Genomic DNA, 18,009 nt, shown 5'->3' on the forward strand with positions numbered 1-18,009 from the left:
ACATGTTTACAGCCTGGTACCAAAACATGTTTTTTTGTTTAAATGATCTAGTTTACACTCATGACAACTCTGAGGGGGGTGAATTTTTTTCTCACTCTTCGTTTAAGTGTATTAAAAGCCTAAAATTCTGTATAATTAATGAGCATCAGACCCACATGACCACAGAGCTAGCTCCGTGGAAAGGCCTCAGTAGAGCCTCTGTCTGGCTTGGAAACTGTTCCGGGATTTTGAGTCTCTGTGTTTGTGTATTCTTTTTTGGATATTTTTTGTGCAATTGTTGGACAAAATGACTTGCTGTGGCATTAATTGCACTAATAGAGCGTCCAAGGAGTCTCCACTTCATTTTTTTCGGTAAGTAAAATTATATTTATGTATTTTAGGTCACTGCCGAGCTGAGCTTAGATTTTAACATGTACTGTTTAACCATGAAATTTAAATGTAATAGGGTAAAACCCAGTGCATTTAACATAATGCTGCACTTTAGAAAATGGGTTGAAATATAACATGTTGGTGGAGCTGGGTTCCGACTATCGGCTTGTGGAGCTCTCGGGAGACCGATGTTTTCCACCCGATTCTCCCCTCCCCGCAGCTCGGTGCATCTCTGTCTGATCGCGGCTTCTGTCTGCTGCGCGGGCTGCCGGCTTTCAGCAGCTTTCGGGAGACCTCTGTGTTCCACCCGGTTTTACCCAGCGGTCAGCCCAGCGTATCTCTGACTCAGAAGCTCTGGTGTTGTGCACAGTTAACTCCGGTTATAGCTAGGTTGCTACCTCCGTTAGCTTAGCTCCCACCTCCGCGTTAGCTTCAGGTTAGCTTGTAGCTAGTTCGACCGGGTGTCGTCAGTTGATCCCAGCCTTACAGCCACACCCTCAGCTCCACCTCTCTTCCCTTTTGTGGAATTGTCTGGGCTTGACGGAACCTGTGACACGGTCAAAATGGCGGTGGTGGCCACCTCCCATTTAGCCTCAAAAACGTGTTATTGGAGTCTATGGAAATGAATTGTCCAGTATATATGTCGATGGTTGGACCGGGGACCTGGCCAGGGTGTACCCCGCCTGTTTGAACAGAGATTGCTGGAGATCGACACCAGCCTCCCACAACCCTGCGAGGATTAGTGTGGACAATGGATGGGTGGAATCTACAAATCAGTTCATCTCCTTAAATTCAGAGGATAATCCCTCCTTGAAGACTCGGATTAAATCTACTCTATAATATGTCATCAGAGCAGAAGCAGCAGAAACATCTGCAACTTTCTACCATCAAGAAACGGTTTCTATTTGCAAAACATGGAGTTATGAATGTGGCTGAATTAATCCTGGTTTCTGGTATTAAAGGCTCAAACATTCAAGTAGGAAGCAAGTGAAAGGAAGGCACAAAGCAACAGCGAGGAAGTGAGTGAGTGATCATGAAAAGGAGCGCTGTCATTACCACTGACCTCCCTACAGAGGGAAGTCACACACAGCTCGGTGGAAATGAAACTCTATTTGGAGAGACGCTTTGGACACTCAATGGAGGGAGTTTCCCTCTGCTGGCAGCAGCGAAACCTTGAGTATTTCTCTGCTTGTGTAATCCCCTCTTATGTAACGTGGAGAGGCTCTAGCGTCACCACAATACTAACTTGATTGCTGCTGTAGGAGGATTATTAAAGACAACTACAAGTGTAAATCAAATCCATCCTCCTTTGCCAGCTCTGACCTCAGCCACGGGGCAGAATTAAACCCAAACACACCGGATTTTGTTTCTATTTTTACACTTGTTTACTCTGTTATTCTGGATTTATAATGAAAATAATATTTTGTGGGCTGCATGGTGGCACAGTCGGTAGCACTGTTGTTTCACAGTAAGGTTGCAGGTTCAAATCCTGGCTGCAGTCTCTTCTGCATGGAGATAGCATGCTCTCCTCATGCATGAATGGGTTTTATCTAGGTACTCTGAACTTCTCCTACAGACCAGAAACATGCATTTTAAGTTGATTGGAACCCAAAATATTTCCTATGTGAGAGTGAGAATGTGACTAGTTGTTTGTCTCTAACCTACTTCACACAGGAAGCATCAGTCACGCGGAACGGCAGCAGAACGTTGCTGCTTCAAATTGAATCCATTATAGTGTATGGGGGTGATTCAAACCAGTTGCAACGCGGACATTTTTTGGCGCATTCCAGAAGCGGCACGCTGCGCCGCTCAGCTGAAGATGGGACCGGATTCTTATTTTCCCACGAGCGGCTTCTGGGACATGACAATTTCAGCAGTTAACATAGGGCTAGACAGGAAATCACACATGGTTTCAGTGTAAATCCACTGGTAATTTTCAAAATAAAAGACTAAAAGAAACTATATTATTTCATATCTATGTAGATTACGTTAATACAAGTGACCTAAGTGCAGCAAGGTGTTTTTCATGGCTTTAATCCTGGCAGTGGAGAGGAACAATATCATCATCAGTGATATCAAACCTGATCTTCTTCTTTTTGGTTTAATGGCAGATAGCATAAACAAACTGTGACCTTTGAAGTCTCGAGGGATTTTGTGATCTCGCCAGACCAGCGAGGAGCACGTCAGAGGAGCTTCTCCACAAAAGTCGTGAGTACACCGTTCTGCTCCTCGGATGCTTCCAGAGTGAAGTAGGAGTAAGTGTCTCTGATAAAGCAACACTAAAGAACTTTAACCCTTTTAGCTATTGCTGCATGATCCCTGAGTATCTTCGTGAATCTGAGAACCGTACCTGCAGCAGGTTGTTCTGGCCCGAAGTCCCCACCATGTCCCACTGGCTGCAGGATTTCTTGGGCACCTTGTGGTTGATGTGACTGCCGAGGCCTCCCCCCACCTCATCGTAGGGATTCTCCATCATGTTTTCAAGGAGGTTGCTGGAGCTCTGGCTCCGGGTGATGGTAGGGACCACCCTGGGATTTGGTGGTGCTGTTTGAGCCATGGATGATGTGTGGGACACAGGGACTGTGAGGTGGCATGACTGGGAGCTGGAAGAACTGGGAGTAAATGTGAAACCAGAGAGGGGAAGGGTGGGGAATCGGTTTCCACCCATGTTGGTGTTCTTTTCAGACCTCCTGAAGGCACTGCTGGAGTTCAGGTTCTCCATGGAGTGATAGATGGGTTTGTTTACTGAGAGGAGCACAAACAAAATCAGTAATCAAGCATAACCCGGGATGTTTCTAGGTCTACTTTGTTGTGTTTAATGGGTTACCTTGGTGATGCACATTACTGCCCGTCTCTGTGAGACTTGGGGAGGGTGAAACTCGAGGAAATATCCTGATGTTGGAGTTCAAATAGTCAGATGTGACCAGGCGCTGGGGCAAGGGCATCGGCGTGATAGGCACCTCCGTCACATAAGTAGCAGGGACGTACAGTGGCTTTGTTTTACTGGCTGCTCCAATCCTACGTACCTGTCAGAATAAATACATAAAAAAGATCTTTGAATGTTTTTTTTTTAATCCACTTAGTCCAACAAAGCAGCAGTAAACCCAGAAGAGTGCTGATGTCAGAGCAGGAATCTCAAAGGCAACATGATCCTGAGTGCTGGAATCGAGGGGACGTCTTCACTTATCAAAAAAAGACCTGAGTTCCGATCAAGAGCGTTAGAGACGATCGCACTGCTATACCTGTCTGCTCTGAGTCATTTAGGTCATTGTCACTTTGGAGTTTGGGTCATTTCCCTCAAGTTGTGAACGGTTGTGAAACCACACGGAGAGGAGCTTCAAGGCTGCGTTGCATCATGGGAAAGGTGGAACCAAACGCCACCTTCTCTGTTAGACGTCGTTTTTCCTGTTTAACATTGATGACTTCTTCACTCAAACCTTCTCTGTCTGGAACGTACATGCTACTGATCTGAAAGATTTTCTTTGAGATGTGGGTAGATTATGGGTCTGGCTCGGTGTTAAATAAGGAAACAAATATCCTGCACAGATTTGGGATGGCCTTCTATTCCTCTCTGTCATTTAGTGTATTTTCCAGATACTCTAGCTGACTTTCCAATCACAGGTTTAAATCTTTTTTAATGTGCTTGTATTTCTTTAAAAAATTCAATCAGCATGAAATGATCCACACGGGAAGCAGGGCTGAAAAAAGCAGTTGACTTTGCACGGACAACGCCAATGTAAATGCAATGACCTTAACAGGGCCAGATGGAGCTGACCGTAGTGTGAAGGACCCACATACAGTAAGTAAAAAGAGACAAAGCAGCTAAATGAGTTGTGGTAGATATACATTTCTTAGTGATGCACCTGATTTAGATTCTCAGTACTGGTGGATGCACAAGTTAGAGTTTGTTTGCTAAAAGGTCAGAAAAGGGAAGTTTCTGTTAAACAAGTGAAGTCAGTTTCCCCTTTACTATATTTAACCTCCTTTTGCATGGTGCCATTCACAAACCAGAGTCTCATTATGAGTCATGAAAGCTTCTAAGCCAAGTGCAGTAAACGTCAGAACAATGACGTGTTCATTTACCAAATGCATGTATTTGTTTCATCTTTGGGTTTTACTGGCATAAGAGAAACAAAATGTTGTCCCACCTGCCACCAGTCTGCATTTGTCTTCTTCAGGAGAATAAATCGTTCGCCCTCTCGTATGCAAACTTGTCGTCCATCTGCTCCACGATAGCTGTAGTCATACTGAGCCTCGAGTACCACAGTACCACTGGGGACCCCGCATACCGTCACGCCGCCGGGGTTCACCATGTTGGCAGGTTGCGCCTGACCCACAGAGCGACGCCACGTACCAGACAGCATGGCTCTCCTCACAGTCCTGTTCTGCTGGATTTGCCGGGGGAACGCTGAAGAATGTAGGAGTTTGAGATTGTGCCGGACAGGTGAGACTGGAACCAGGCCAGTGCCATGCTCTGAAACAGGAAGGGAGAAGAAATACAGAGTATTATCATGGCAGGTGGAAAATGCAGTTAACACTACTTTTGCAATAACTGTCAAGAAACTGAATTAAAATGTGTTGTTCTAATTTTAGTACGCCTGACAGCAGAGCACGAAGGGCAACACCTCTTTTCTGTTGTCTTTTATCCCCTCAGAACCAAGAGGCCCATGTGAGTGAATAACTCGTGTGTTTAGATGGAAGCGAGCAGAATTCCTAAAATAGCACTCGTTTCCCTCTCTGCACCTGAGCCAGCATCCTTCAGTCTTACAGCCATGCTTTTACCCAGCCAAGACCCGCTTACATAAGAACAGAGCGTTTAACTTTCTGCCAGACATACAGAAATACAGCTGCACACTGTGCACCCACGCAATTCTGCAAAAACTAAATCACACACACCTTCAGAAATGGGATCATCTCAATACCTCACAACAGTCATCCCATGTCAGGAGCAGCAAAATGCTGGACAAGAGAAGAAAAAGTGAAACTAGAGACAAAAAAAAAGAGTATTGAGGAATGAATGGAGCGGGATGAAGCTGTGAGCTGATGGAGGGCAGGGCAGAGATAGCTGGCTGAAGCTTGATAATCTCACTGTTATTAAAGGCCAGGGACGAATCTTTAACCCCCATCGCTACAGAGAATTACTGTAAACCCCCTCCACAGCAGCGCATGAAGAGAGGGGGCGTATGTGTGCTCGAACGGCAGGACAACACTTGGCTCACTGCCAAGCCATGCTGAAACAGTTTTAAAAATATGTTTCAAAAATAGAATACATACAATTCAGCAACAACAAAAGATACTGAAAAGAACTCGGTGTAATTTATTGAAAAAAAAACAAAAAACCCAGAAACTAGTGAAGGCTTGTGATGAAGCTGCTGATGCTGGTGGTTTTCATTCAACTCCGTCCTCACCTGGACGTCATCGTGACGCAAAAGGAAGAGCGATAAAAAAACCTGATGCACAAAACACAAGAGTGTCAGCTAAAAAAGGTTAACGCAGGACTCAAATAAAATCTAAAAGACCACATAAGCACCGCACAATCTTCCTGGTTTCTGCAACTCTTTAAACACACGAGGGACAGAGAATCTGAGCTAGAAGAACACAGGAAACCGAAAATACATTCGAAGATTCAATAGTTATGGTGACATCCTCTCCATCTTGCCATTTGAAATGGCGTAACGCCAGTTTATTTACAGTCTATGTAAGCTAAAAGAGGATCCCTTCTGCTGCATGCACAGCTATTATATGTCGATGATCACTCACTTGTGAGCAAACATGGCTGAAGCAAACACCGACTTATACTTTAATGATCAAACAACCATGCTGCACTTAACAAGATGTATTTTTGTCATTATTTAGTCAGATCGGCTACACGTTTTTCCAGTTAGTTTGGCAAAAATAGCCACTTTTTTTTATCTCTGTCCATCTTGAGCTCATCTTCTTGCACAAACAGGAAGAGGTTTAATGAAGCTCATGCACACCTGTTTGCCTTTTCCTGTCTTTCTTCAGTAAAAGAAACTAATAAATCTTCCTGCCAAAAAAAAGCACGTACCAAAACATGACATAAAACTGCTACAGACACCAAGGAGCATGTCTTGTTGTGGATGAATTCAAAATATCCAAACTGTTACGTTTGGGTTGAATGGTGCATGCCCTCGTCATTCTGTGACTAAAGATTTTAATTATAGTATGTTTTGTTTGATTCACTACAGTATGTGGTGTTTGACAAAATGCTTAAAACACTTTTACCATAATGGCTTCTTTTAAAAACACTTCATATCTTTAATGTCTAATATAGAATCAATTTAAGAGCCCAAGTGTGGCGCAGAAACACAACAGAAGAAATAAGGCAACACAGTGTTTCTATTTGCAGAACTCATAGCAGCTGAGTGTTTTCACACACCGCGACACTACAGAGCAGGCCATATGGTGCCACACACACACACACACACACACACACACACACACACACACACACACACACACACACACACACAGACAGAGAGAGAGAGGCACCCTGTAATGACTGATGAGCGGCAATGGTAGCATATGGGAGGGAGTGAGGGCATGAAGCTTATGACGGGGTGTCAGCTGCACTATTAGGTAATGTAGCAGAAAAAAAACATAGTGAGGAGGGGGAAAACTCAGAATGAGTTCTGCATGTGCTTGTCTGTCTTTGTTGGAGAGCTTTGAGTTTGCCCACATGTGTCAAGACTGGCTTGCAGAAATGAAAAGTATGGAATTTGTGCACGCATGCATGCATGCAAGAGAGCAGAAGCAACTCACCATGGTCCTGAAGTGAGGGAGGGTGTCTACGTCAGCGAGGTGACCCGTTTAGTCTGCAGTCTGAAGCTTCTTTTTGATGAGTCCTAACCAAAACACACACACACACACACACACACACACACACACACACACACACACACACACACACACAGGATTAGCTCTGTTTAATTGGGTTCTGGGAGAAGGTAAGGCGAAAAAAGCTAGCAGCAGTTCCTTCTGCTGGAACCAAATTGCAGTCACTCCTTCTGCATGCATGCAATAACACAGATAATCCTACACAGACATATTACTCTGCCTCTACTGGGTAAACCCTCCCTGACCCTACTTTCACTCATTTAGCCAGTATTTTCCCTTTAACTTTAATAATGTAATATTTTCCCTATAACAGAAGAAGACGGAGCTGACAACCCAGGAGGACTTTCGTGATTCATTCATGCAAATAAATTATGAATTTCACAAAACAAGCAATGGAGAGAAATACAGCATTAAAACCTGCAGTGTGCTGACCAAACCAGCTATCCAGCTGATTGATTGGAATATTGATCCAACCACAGAGGTGGCTGTTAAACTGAGCTACTGAACATTAGAGAATAGATGGATGGATCATGAAATCCGTCATATATTATATGTTAACTTTACAAGTTTTGTCTGATTTTCTGTGTTTAAATCTGTGCATTGATCAGAAAATAGAAAGATCAGCAGCACAAAGGTGGTGCAGCATGTTTCCACAAAATGAACAATGTGAAAAATTCCAAGGATTAAGCATGTTGTGGATTATAAACCATGCACTATTTATGCTGCTGGTTGGATGGAGTTCCTCTGCTGCCTGTGCCTGCCTCCACATAAAAAGATGAACATCTAAACAGAATCAAATGAGCGCCTCATACTGAGAGAAATTTTTATTTCTGGTTTTAAAGGTTCCTGTGACATCAGAGAAAGGCATAACAATATTTTATATCCTCTAGAGAGGAAAAGCAGAATTTTGATATATAAGCATGTAGTTTACGGACTTCGGTGTGCATGCAAAACCACCTGAAGGCAGCCATCTGGTTATCTTATTAATGTCATGAGTGCATCTTTAAGCAGATGAGACAACCAGACATCACCTGAGACGACACCAGAAAACACACAGCTATACAAGTATAACATTCAATGTTCAAATCTTCCCTAAAGCTTCACGTCTTTCTAGATAAGCTACATAACGACTGCTTCAACCTGCTTAAAGACAAGCCCATGAATGACAGCTCTAACTCCCACAGAGGTTGTTTCGTTCTGGGCCTATCACCCTTTATGGCGCGGCAGGAGAAGGAGCGCGGGCGAAGTGTTGGTAGAGGGTTTGGTGTCAAATCGCATCCATATTCATCCCATATGTTTGAAGTCGAAAGAGAGCGGCTTTAATAATCATGCCTACATGGTGTTCAAAGAGACATGAGACATGGGAAGAGGAGGAATATAGAGTGTATGAGCAACTTCAAAGGGTTATTGCACACTCTCTCAAATATACAGGGCAGACACACACTCATATGCATGAATGCCGTACTGTATTTACATTTGAATGTCTATAACCAAAGGCATCACAGGAAAATAAGGGGAAAACTTGCAGCACTTAAGACAGACTCTTCAGTATTCGGTTAATTGCCACAACAATAAGTAAAAAGTGATTCCTTTTAAGTTTGGGGAGGACTGAATGATTGTGTGGGAGAAACAACTGCCTGAGTTCCTCTCGGTGGCGTGAAGAATCCTGCTCGTGACTGATTACTATACACAAACAAACATCCCAATTTGCCCGCTAAACTGGCTTTTTAACCCCGTCTTGTAGCGGGGTGATGCTTGTGACATTCAGCGTTGCATCACCTCATACAGTACGTGTAGAAAAAACCACAACACAGTGGCATATCAGTATCAACGTCAGTATATTTTACATGATTTTAGCCTAAACTAAAGCAAAAAAATTATTTTAACCCTTTGATGCATAATGGTCACTACAGTGGACAGGTACTCAAAATTGTTATTAATTTGTTTTTGCTATTAAGCACAGCTGTTGAAGACTTTATTGCATTTGAGCCCCTCCATTTGGACTTCAGTAAGCCAAGCCAACATATTTCATGTTCAGAATGCACGCTGTCCACTGAGGTGGACATGTAATAAACTATTTGTAAATTATAAAATTTTACCAAAAATATTTGTTGAAATTTGTTTCATTCACACCTAACTATGAATGAAAAAAGTTGTTAAAAAAAATCATGGTTGAAGATTTCATAATTCATGCATCAAAGGGTTAAGAGGAGTTAAGACTAGAAATGTTCCAGATTGTCCTTCTTACCCATGATATATATAGAGCGAGGGAAAAAAGGATTTGACACATCAGCATTTTCATCACTAAGGCTATTTCTAAGGGGATGATTAACACAGCATTTCCATCATACGTCAACATCAACTCAAGGATTTAATTCATGTAAAGACTCTAAACATTTAAGTCCGTAAATTGAGTTATGCGTAATAAAGTGATAAGACGCTGGGGAAAAAGCATTACACACATGAAGATGAGGTGCATCAAAAACCAGGAGATCACCTGAAATACATCAGTACTAATTGATATCAGCTGCTTTAGTCCAAATTCATGGCCTATAAAGGCTTCTTATTACCCAGGAGTAAGGCTGGGTAATATCGAATATTATCGTTATCGAAATTTCTGACTCTAATCGATACTGTTTTTCCCATGTCAATAATAAATTTGATCATTTTAAAAAATAAACACCACATAACTGCAGGGTGGAAGATGCTGGCAGGGAAGGCAAACATGGAACGCCACAACCAAGTGGCTGGCATCATGTACAGAAACATCTGTGCAGAGTATGGACTGGAAGTCCCAAGGTCAAAGTGGGAAACACCCCCAAGGTGGTTGAGAACGACGAGCCAAGCTCCTGTGGGACTTCCAGATCCAGACCGACAAAATGGCGATGGCCAACCAACCGGACATTGTGGTGGTGGACAAACAGCAGAAGACAGCCGTTGTGGTTGATGTGGCAATACCAAGTGATACAACATCGGGTATCATTGTGAGTAGTACCAACTGCACATCACACATCTCTTATGTTGTCTACTTATCTGTGCAAAATATGGCAATTACTTTAAATTAGGCAATGGAAAAGCTAAGAGGGATGCAGAGTGGTGTCAAATATGAAACTGGTCAAGTTTCTAACTCAACAATCCCTGAGATCAATGTTAAAGCTCTAGCTTAAAGTTGAACAAAATACAAATTTTTACTTTTAAAGAGTAAAAGGCTAAACAGATAATTACCAATATTGATGTCTAGTTTTGAAACTTTCCTATCTAGGGTTTCAGAATTAATAAAAGAATTAGAAGAACAGATGCACAAAAGGTGCAGGTTCTCACCTGTCACCCTTTACCAGCAACAAAATACAACTCTGACTAGCCAGGACATGGACATAGAACACCTGAGGGCAGTTTGGTAATAAATCAATGGGTTTGTGTGGACTCTATGAATTGGATTTGCAATCAAAGAGAGATTAATACCTGACATTAGGGAAGTGTATTGTCAAAATTCTGGCAACACGATACATATCATCATAGACGAAACAATATTTCATGATATATTGCGAAACATTCAGTCAGAAGATATTAGCGACATTTTTGGACTAAATTAATTATTTGAAAATTTAATAAACAGTGCAAACTGATACTTAACATGTTTAACATGATGTTTATGTTTATTTATGTGGCAGACGTTTTTATCCAAAGCGACTTACAATTTATAACCTATAGGGCATGTTGTGATCTGTGGGGGAAACCGGAGTACCCGGAGGAAACCCACGCATGCATGGGGAGAACACGCAACTCCACGCAGAAAGGCCGCAGCCGAGTTTCAAACCTGCAACCTTCGTGCTGCGAGGCAACAGTGCTAACAACTGCACCACCATGCAGCCCAATGACGTATCTAAACAATGATAGAGGGACTTACATTTCAATGATTAAAACAAAACCCATTGAACACTGCTGTCAACTAGCAGTCGATGTTTGAACTGCACCAAAAGAAAAGAAAATACACAAATGCTTGCATGTAAATTCTTCCAAAAATTCGATACACTGCTTTTGAATATCGATATAATAGTGCTGAAAAAATATCACAATATGTTGCCATATAGATATTTTCTTACATCCCTACCTGATATACTTCATAGAAATTATGCATAACCCCCCTTAATATCATAAAATTGCACACAATCTGGCAGCACTTAGCGTGTGTCTGATAGAAAGACTATCAGCTACTGCCACGTCAAATTTAATCTCAAGAGTTGAAGCCATTTTTGTTATTTGTGGCCGCTATCTCGGCTCAAGATGACTCCAAAAGGATCTCAGCCACACTTCTAATGACGATGTTTTCAGCATTCTAAATCCATTCTTCGGTTTTTCACATATCTGCCAACAAACAAATGCTCACGCAGACAAAAACTTCACCACACTCTCATGGTGGGCATTAATGACATACGGGATATTTCAAAATGGCCACTCTCAGAGCGACGAGCAGCCTCATCGCTGGAAGCTGTGTGACGGAGCATTCATTTGTCTGTGGATGCACAGTTGGAACAACTCGCGATTATCTCTCTCTCTCTCTCTCTCTCTCCATTATATATATATATATATATATATATATATATATATATATATATATATATATATATATATATACACACACACACACATATGAGGCACATGCCTCAAGCCAAAACAGCCTTTCATCCTCCCAAAGCCGTGCATTATTGATGATAGGACCAGAGAGACACACAGACACACACACTGTTTCCTAGTGTGGGCTGGCAAAAGCAAGAAAGTCTGGGCTCCTGAGTGTGTGTGAGAATGTGTGTGTGTGTGTGTACATGTTACCAAACAGGTGGGATGGATTCTTCCCATGATTAGCTGAGTAAACTGTCAAAGAGCCAATCAAAAAGCAGATGATGACAGCGAGGCAGCCATTGGCTCAGACTCATTACTGCCATCGTGACAACAACCTCTGTGACCAGCTGCAATCACCAGTGACTCCAGTATGTTTTTTTTTTCTTGGTGCACATACTAATATTTCACATGTGTGATGCCATCATTTCAAGCGATCGCTGACGCAATACTTGTGTTTACAATGAACCCTGGAGCTGCCATCGACGCATGGCAGTTCGCTTCAATAACACTCAAGTTCCCGTTTCCCTCATCATTTTAAACCAAAAACAACCAGAAGGACCCATGTTTCAAGCTTCAGGCAAAATACAGCGGGATTGTCCAGGAGGCATTTTAATCTCTTGAAAGAATTGATTTAAGCGTTACATTTTTTAAATTAGCTGATGAATTTTACAGGGATTAAAAACACGGCCTGTGTGCTGAAAAAGTGATAACCACATTTCAGTAAGATCAAATGACTTTTCCTTATCATCACAGCAAAAAAAGCAATACAATATTTTATCTCAACTTGAATTTGATGCAAAAACTGTGCTGAATTATTATTATCATCAGAATTTTATGCCAATTAAATAACTTGATTAAGTTATTATCATAATGTAATGACATCTTTAATTTTTAAAAATGTGAAACTTAAAAAAATGAAATGATTTTAAAATCTGTTGTTTTGGTCAAAAAATGTCAATTTCCAGATTTTTCTTTATTTTTTAGCCAGGGTATTTTGTGCTTGAAATGTTGAGAAAAAACAGATCATCTCCATTTTTAGTTGCTTTTATTGAAAAATTAATAGAAGAATGAGTTTTGACACTAATAGATATGAAGAAAAATATTTTGTGTAATCGTGAACGGAAAATAAAATCAAAGTTGTTGAAGCTGCATTTACTTATTTGACCAAGTCAATTTAAAATAGAAAAATGAAAAATGCAGGCAAAGGAAACTTTGCACAAGTGTGTGTATGTGTGTGTTTGTGTTTGAGTGAAAAACAAATTAATTGTAATGCGCAAAACAATCTCCTATTCAACGTGCATTAATCGTAATTTGAAAGTTTATGCCTAAACAGCAACTGTCACTAAAACTGTAATAACGAACACAAGCTCATGATTAAATTAGTAGATTTCTCTTGTCTCTACCCAAATGAAACAACAAAAAAAGCAGCACGTAAGTCAAGACCGATCCTTTACAGAATAAAAAATGTATTCATTTTCCCTGACTGAGCTGGTGGGTTGTTGCTGAGCCTGTGGGAATGTGCACTACATTGATGTTTCTAATGAAGAGCGCTGAGCTCCATTGATCCACCAGGGATAAGAGTGAGCTGTCAAAAGCTATCAGGCAAGTCGAAGACCCACTTTCAGCGATGTGCAGCCGAAGTGAGCGTGAAGCCGAGGCACAAGGAAAAAAAGAGCTGAACCTCCAAAGAGGAGAGGTCTAAATACACAGACGCAGCTTTGATTCCTCCAGAGGGTTGGGGGGGGGGGGGGGGGGGGGGGATATTTATTCAATAAAGCAATATTACACAAATAGCAACAAGGGTTACAACATGTCAAACATTAAAACTCAGCTGAAGCGCTGCCCCTGGAACCTGCCAGTCTGTTTGTTTAATTATATGAAAACTATTGTTTTTCTGGAATGAATGAGGCCTAAAGTGATACGGTTAAAAAAATGTGGAAGATTGTCAACAAAAACTTAAAATTTTATATTTTTCTTCTAAAAAAGTGATTTCATAATGATATTTTATTTTCTGAAGTCTTAATAGTCATTTAAAGGTGTGGCATACTGAGAAACATTTTTTAATGATTATTTCTGATTCTAATTGGTCACTGAGTTTTTCCACACAGGCTGAACATGAAAATAGTCTCCTACACCTATCTTCTGCATTAGCTTTTGGTAGAAAATAGATGGTGAAACTCTAGGATTAGACAAGCCTGGCAGATCTACGTCACACTGTCACTTATCATTCATGGACTCACCCATCTTGACTCACGAAGGGGAAGGCTGTTTGAGGTTTAGAGTCCAGGAAACAGCAGTGAACGTCTGGACAAGAAGAAGCTAACTGTTAGCATGAGCAACTCCACCACATGTCAGAACTCCTCTTGACTTGTGTTCTTTGTCGAGGTAAAACATGAGCATTGCAAAGAAAATGTAGTTCAGTGGTAAAGTCACGTTGCTGTTAGCCAATCAGAGGCGAGATATCCAAATGTCAGGAAATAAGACTAAAATCTGCGTCTGAAGCTCAGCTGTTATGTGGCTCACCTCTTGTTCCTGAAAATGGTGCACCGTGTTTTTTGCCCCCCGAGTAGAACTTACAAGGCATTAATTCCTACAAGGAATCACTGCAAATGTGTTGATTAAACAAGTGTTCTGTACATTTAATAAATAAATTGTTCCAGTTCTAAGATCAATTTATAAATTCAAATGATGTCACTGTGTATGAAGACAAACTGCTGTTAAGTTTATTTCTGCCCTTTTTTTAATGACAAATACTTTTGTTTCTAGAGACGTGAGAATTATATTTGTTCAAAAATCAAAAGACAATCAGGATTTCTACTTGTTCAACCTTAATGTTCTTCAGATATATATTCAATTAGTTGTGTCCAGTTTTATAGAAATTTCAAACTAAGTATTCCTTAGTGCCAAAAGCCAAAATGACAGTGCTTATCCCCCCCCCCCTTTTTTTTTAAAGATAACTGAACAAAAACACGATAAAACTCAACCATACTTCAAAGATGACACTTTTCTCCTGACCCCTTCATTCTGACAACAAACAAACAAGCAAAAAATAAGTGACCACTTCATAAGACCACTGAATTTCTGCCCATCTCTGAGTATTCCAGTAAACCTCGGTGTTTCTCTTTTACTCTTCCTCAGACGTCACTTCCTGTTTGGTGGCTGAAATCTTGATGAGCCATCGATCAAAAAGGGCCCAACAGATCTGTAAGGTCCTCGTCAGGTCTTTGCAGGAATCTTTTTTTTTTTTCATAAGAAGGTGACTCAGATGTAGAAGGTTTTCTAATTATCCTTTTGCTGTGCACTTTTTTTAGCTCCCTTCAATTTTTGAACGTCACTTAGCACATCATGCAGATTTGGGCTAAGTTCTCTAAAAAAGCTCTTTGACAAATGCCTTTTGAAGGAAAAACTACTTTTCTTCACTGGTAAAACTGTGCCAATAAAAATGTTTTCTGTAGAGTCAGATAAAAAAATCTGATCAATTGAACAGACCTCATTCTCAATGGTGGAAAGACACTGATTCATCTCTAAAGTTGGCTGGTGAATGTTTGATGATTAAAAATGGTCAAGGGAGCCAGCTGAGAAAGTTCAGGCTGGAGGTTGATATGCAGGAGACATGCGCTGCCAATTTTTATGGGCTGATTTTCATGACCTATCGAGATATTTTCCGCCTTATTTTTATGCAAACTGCCATTATCAACATAGTTGTTGCACAGTTTCTGAAGCTGAATAAATATTTGATCTCTGAATTTAACTAACTGCTAAATCTTAACTTTGTGCACTGCTCAGTGTTAAAGTCAGACAGCTAAATAAAGTTAATTTAGAGTATCTATTATGCAGATGTTATTAGTGAACATATACATATATTTACATTAAATTCTGCAACAGCACCTGGCTGCCCAAGGATGCAACTGACTTTAAATTGGCTTCACTAATATCAGCCGATGCATAAAAATACAGCAAATATCAGCCGACTGATATATCAGTCTACCCCTAATTCAGGCATTTAGTTAGGGTGTCTCCTGGATGACTCCCAGCCAAGAATGTTTTTTTGGGGGGTATGTCGTGCTTGCAGGAGGTCCTTTGATCATCCCAGGACACACCTGAGAAGTTTCATATCCAGGCTAGCTTCGGAATGCCTTTGGGTCCCAGCAGAGGAGCGAGTGGAAGTAGTTAAAGAGAGGGCTTATGAGGGTGGATGGCTCTATGGACAGATGATAATGAAGTGCAGGTAATGTCAAAATAAAGCATCAGAAAACTTGGAAAACTGTTGCTAGTTTGACTATATATAAACCTTTTCTGTTTCTTTAGAACCAAAAATAAATACACCAATTCTGCCTCAAGCGTTTTGCAAAGTCCATCAAATAAAAAAAAGACCAGCGTTCAAGCTGAAATTAAACAGGCTCCATTAAATTCACCAACTGTAAACAGGCTCACTTCTTTTGTGGCCATCTCCTGGTCTGAATCATGCAAAGCCCAGCGCTGTTTGTCACACGTTATCTAAAATCTTCCCTCACAACGGAGACTACAAACTAACCAATCTCACCCCACAAAGCACCACAGTGTCAGGCACACAATGAGCACACAGAAGTGGGTGAGGCAAACTAGTGATTATAGTGGACTTGTAACTCATAATGCCACTCGAGGTACAGGGCACTTTTAATCACAAAGGTTGCAAATTGGGATAATCTTTCAAGCTTGTGTCGTCACGAGCTGGCAAAAAATGAGAGAAAATCAGCTTTGCACAAACTTAAGGATGATTATGGAACAGCAGAAATGCAATGCATCACTCAACCCATTTCCATCACACCATGTGGTTAACCTGTCCATACAGATGTATGGGCTAACTTGCAGGCAGATGCATGCAAATATTTATGCACAAAATGTGGTACATGTAAAATGTATCATATCAGTGCAACATTATGAAAGATGACAATGAATGGAGTTCATTGTGTCCTTGGTCTTGTGGGGAAGTGCAGAGCCTAATCCGAAGGCTTTAGAAGAATTAGTGTGTCGAATTTTGAAAGAGGTGCATTTATAAGGAAGGGTTGATAAACAGGAAACTGTTCACTCCTCCACAGGAAGTGTCTGAAGGTAACGCACTCCTCTGTGGCTCTTTTTCAAAGTGTGAGCAGTTATGATATGAGGCCTGAAGAGGTTTCGAAACTGTGGAGTGGAAAAAAAACAACTTGTTTTGGAACAAATGAATTTGCTGCTGGCCCTTATAGCTTATGAGCCCTCAACAAAAAGCTCACACAACTCTTATTCAGAAAACGGTTTGGGGATTAAACTTACAGGTTGGCTGTTCCACAATTACTCAATCTAACAATTAGGGGAATTGAGTCAACTTTACACAAATACTGAAAGTTATGAATAAAAACTGAATAAATACCAAAAGCATGTATTGCATTATTGAAACGCAGCCTGCTTTAAAGCATGTATTTTAAATGGAGCCCAGAAACGTTTGATGTAATGTGTAAGATGTTTTAAAATAAACAACAGTATTTATAATATTTGATTTGCAATTACACGACAAAACCGGGGATGAGCATCACTGAGGTCAATTTTTGCAAAATTGAGTTTTCAGAAAATAATTTTCCAATCTAAGCACCCGCATATTTCTATCCCATGGGATGCACAGAATTACTCACCTTGCAGCGACGTGCGTGTTGACAGCTCAGTTGTGTTTTTGGTGTGAACTATGGAGAAATTTGCGATAGCGTCCGAAGTTTGCTTCCCTTTTCTCCTTAATATTATCAATTTCATATAATTTGGTCATTTGTAGCGAAAGTACACAACTCCAATGTGTACTTTTTCAAATAAACAGTAACTCGTAGGAACTAGTTATTTTTCCGTCCCATGATGACAGACCCCTCCTGCTCTTTAAGCGGATAAAAAAATGGCTTGCCCTGTGTGGGCTTTGATGGCACATGATTGGCTACGGTGCTGAGTTATAAACCAATCAGAAGACTGGAGATGCAAAACTGCGGTGGGCGCGTTTAAATCTACAGCGTCGTCCGGTAATTTACGCACACGAAGGATTGCTCGAGCCGCCCACTAAAATTAGTAATATTTAATTAAAACAAACAACCCTTTAAAAATTTACGACACATAACTGGAAAGAGTTTGTGGACAATGTAGTCCAAGAACAATAAAGGTGCCGTT

General features: G+C 40.9%; 1 protein-coding gene across 6 annotated transcripts in view; it reads right to left on the minus strand.

Moving 5' to 3' along the window:
• arhgap9 (Rho GTPase activating protein 9) overlaps positions 1-17,709 on the minus strand; it is a 61,708-nt gene extending 43,999 nt beyond the window's left edge. For 5 of the 6 annotated variants that reach the window (XM_054752279.2, XM_015959147.3, XM_015959148.3 and 2 more), the window contains exons 1-5: positions 17,496-17,709; positions 7,153-7,235; positions 4,518-4,843; positions 3,197-3,395; positions 2,720-3,114 (exon numbers count right to left, since the gene is read on the minus strand). In XM_054752279.2, the coding sequence (XP_054608254.2) occupies positions 2,720-3,114; positions 3,197-3,395; positions 4,518-4,733 (810 nt within the window). In that variant the 5' untranslated portion in view covers positions 4,734-4,843; positions 7,153-7,235; positions 17,496-17,709. Of the gene's footprint in view, positions 1-2,719; positions 3,115-3,196; positions 3,396-4,517; positions 4,844-7,152; positions 7,236-14,087; positions 14,152-17,495 lie in introns of all 6 variants that reach the window. The other variant, XM_054752264.2, reaches the window with a different exon arrangement.
• Between the last annotated feature and the right edge of the window lie 300 nt (positions 17,710-18,009).

This window comes from Nothobranchius furzeri, chromosome 3 (assembly GCF_043380555.1).
Source record: "Nothobranchius furzeri strain GRZ-AD chromosome 3, NfurGRZ-RIMD1, whole genome shotgun sequence".
Lineage (NCBI taxonomy): Eukaryota > Metazoa > Chordata > Actinopteri > Cyprinodontiformes > Nothobranchiidae > Nothobranchius > Nothobranchius furzeri.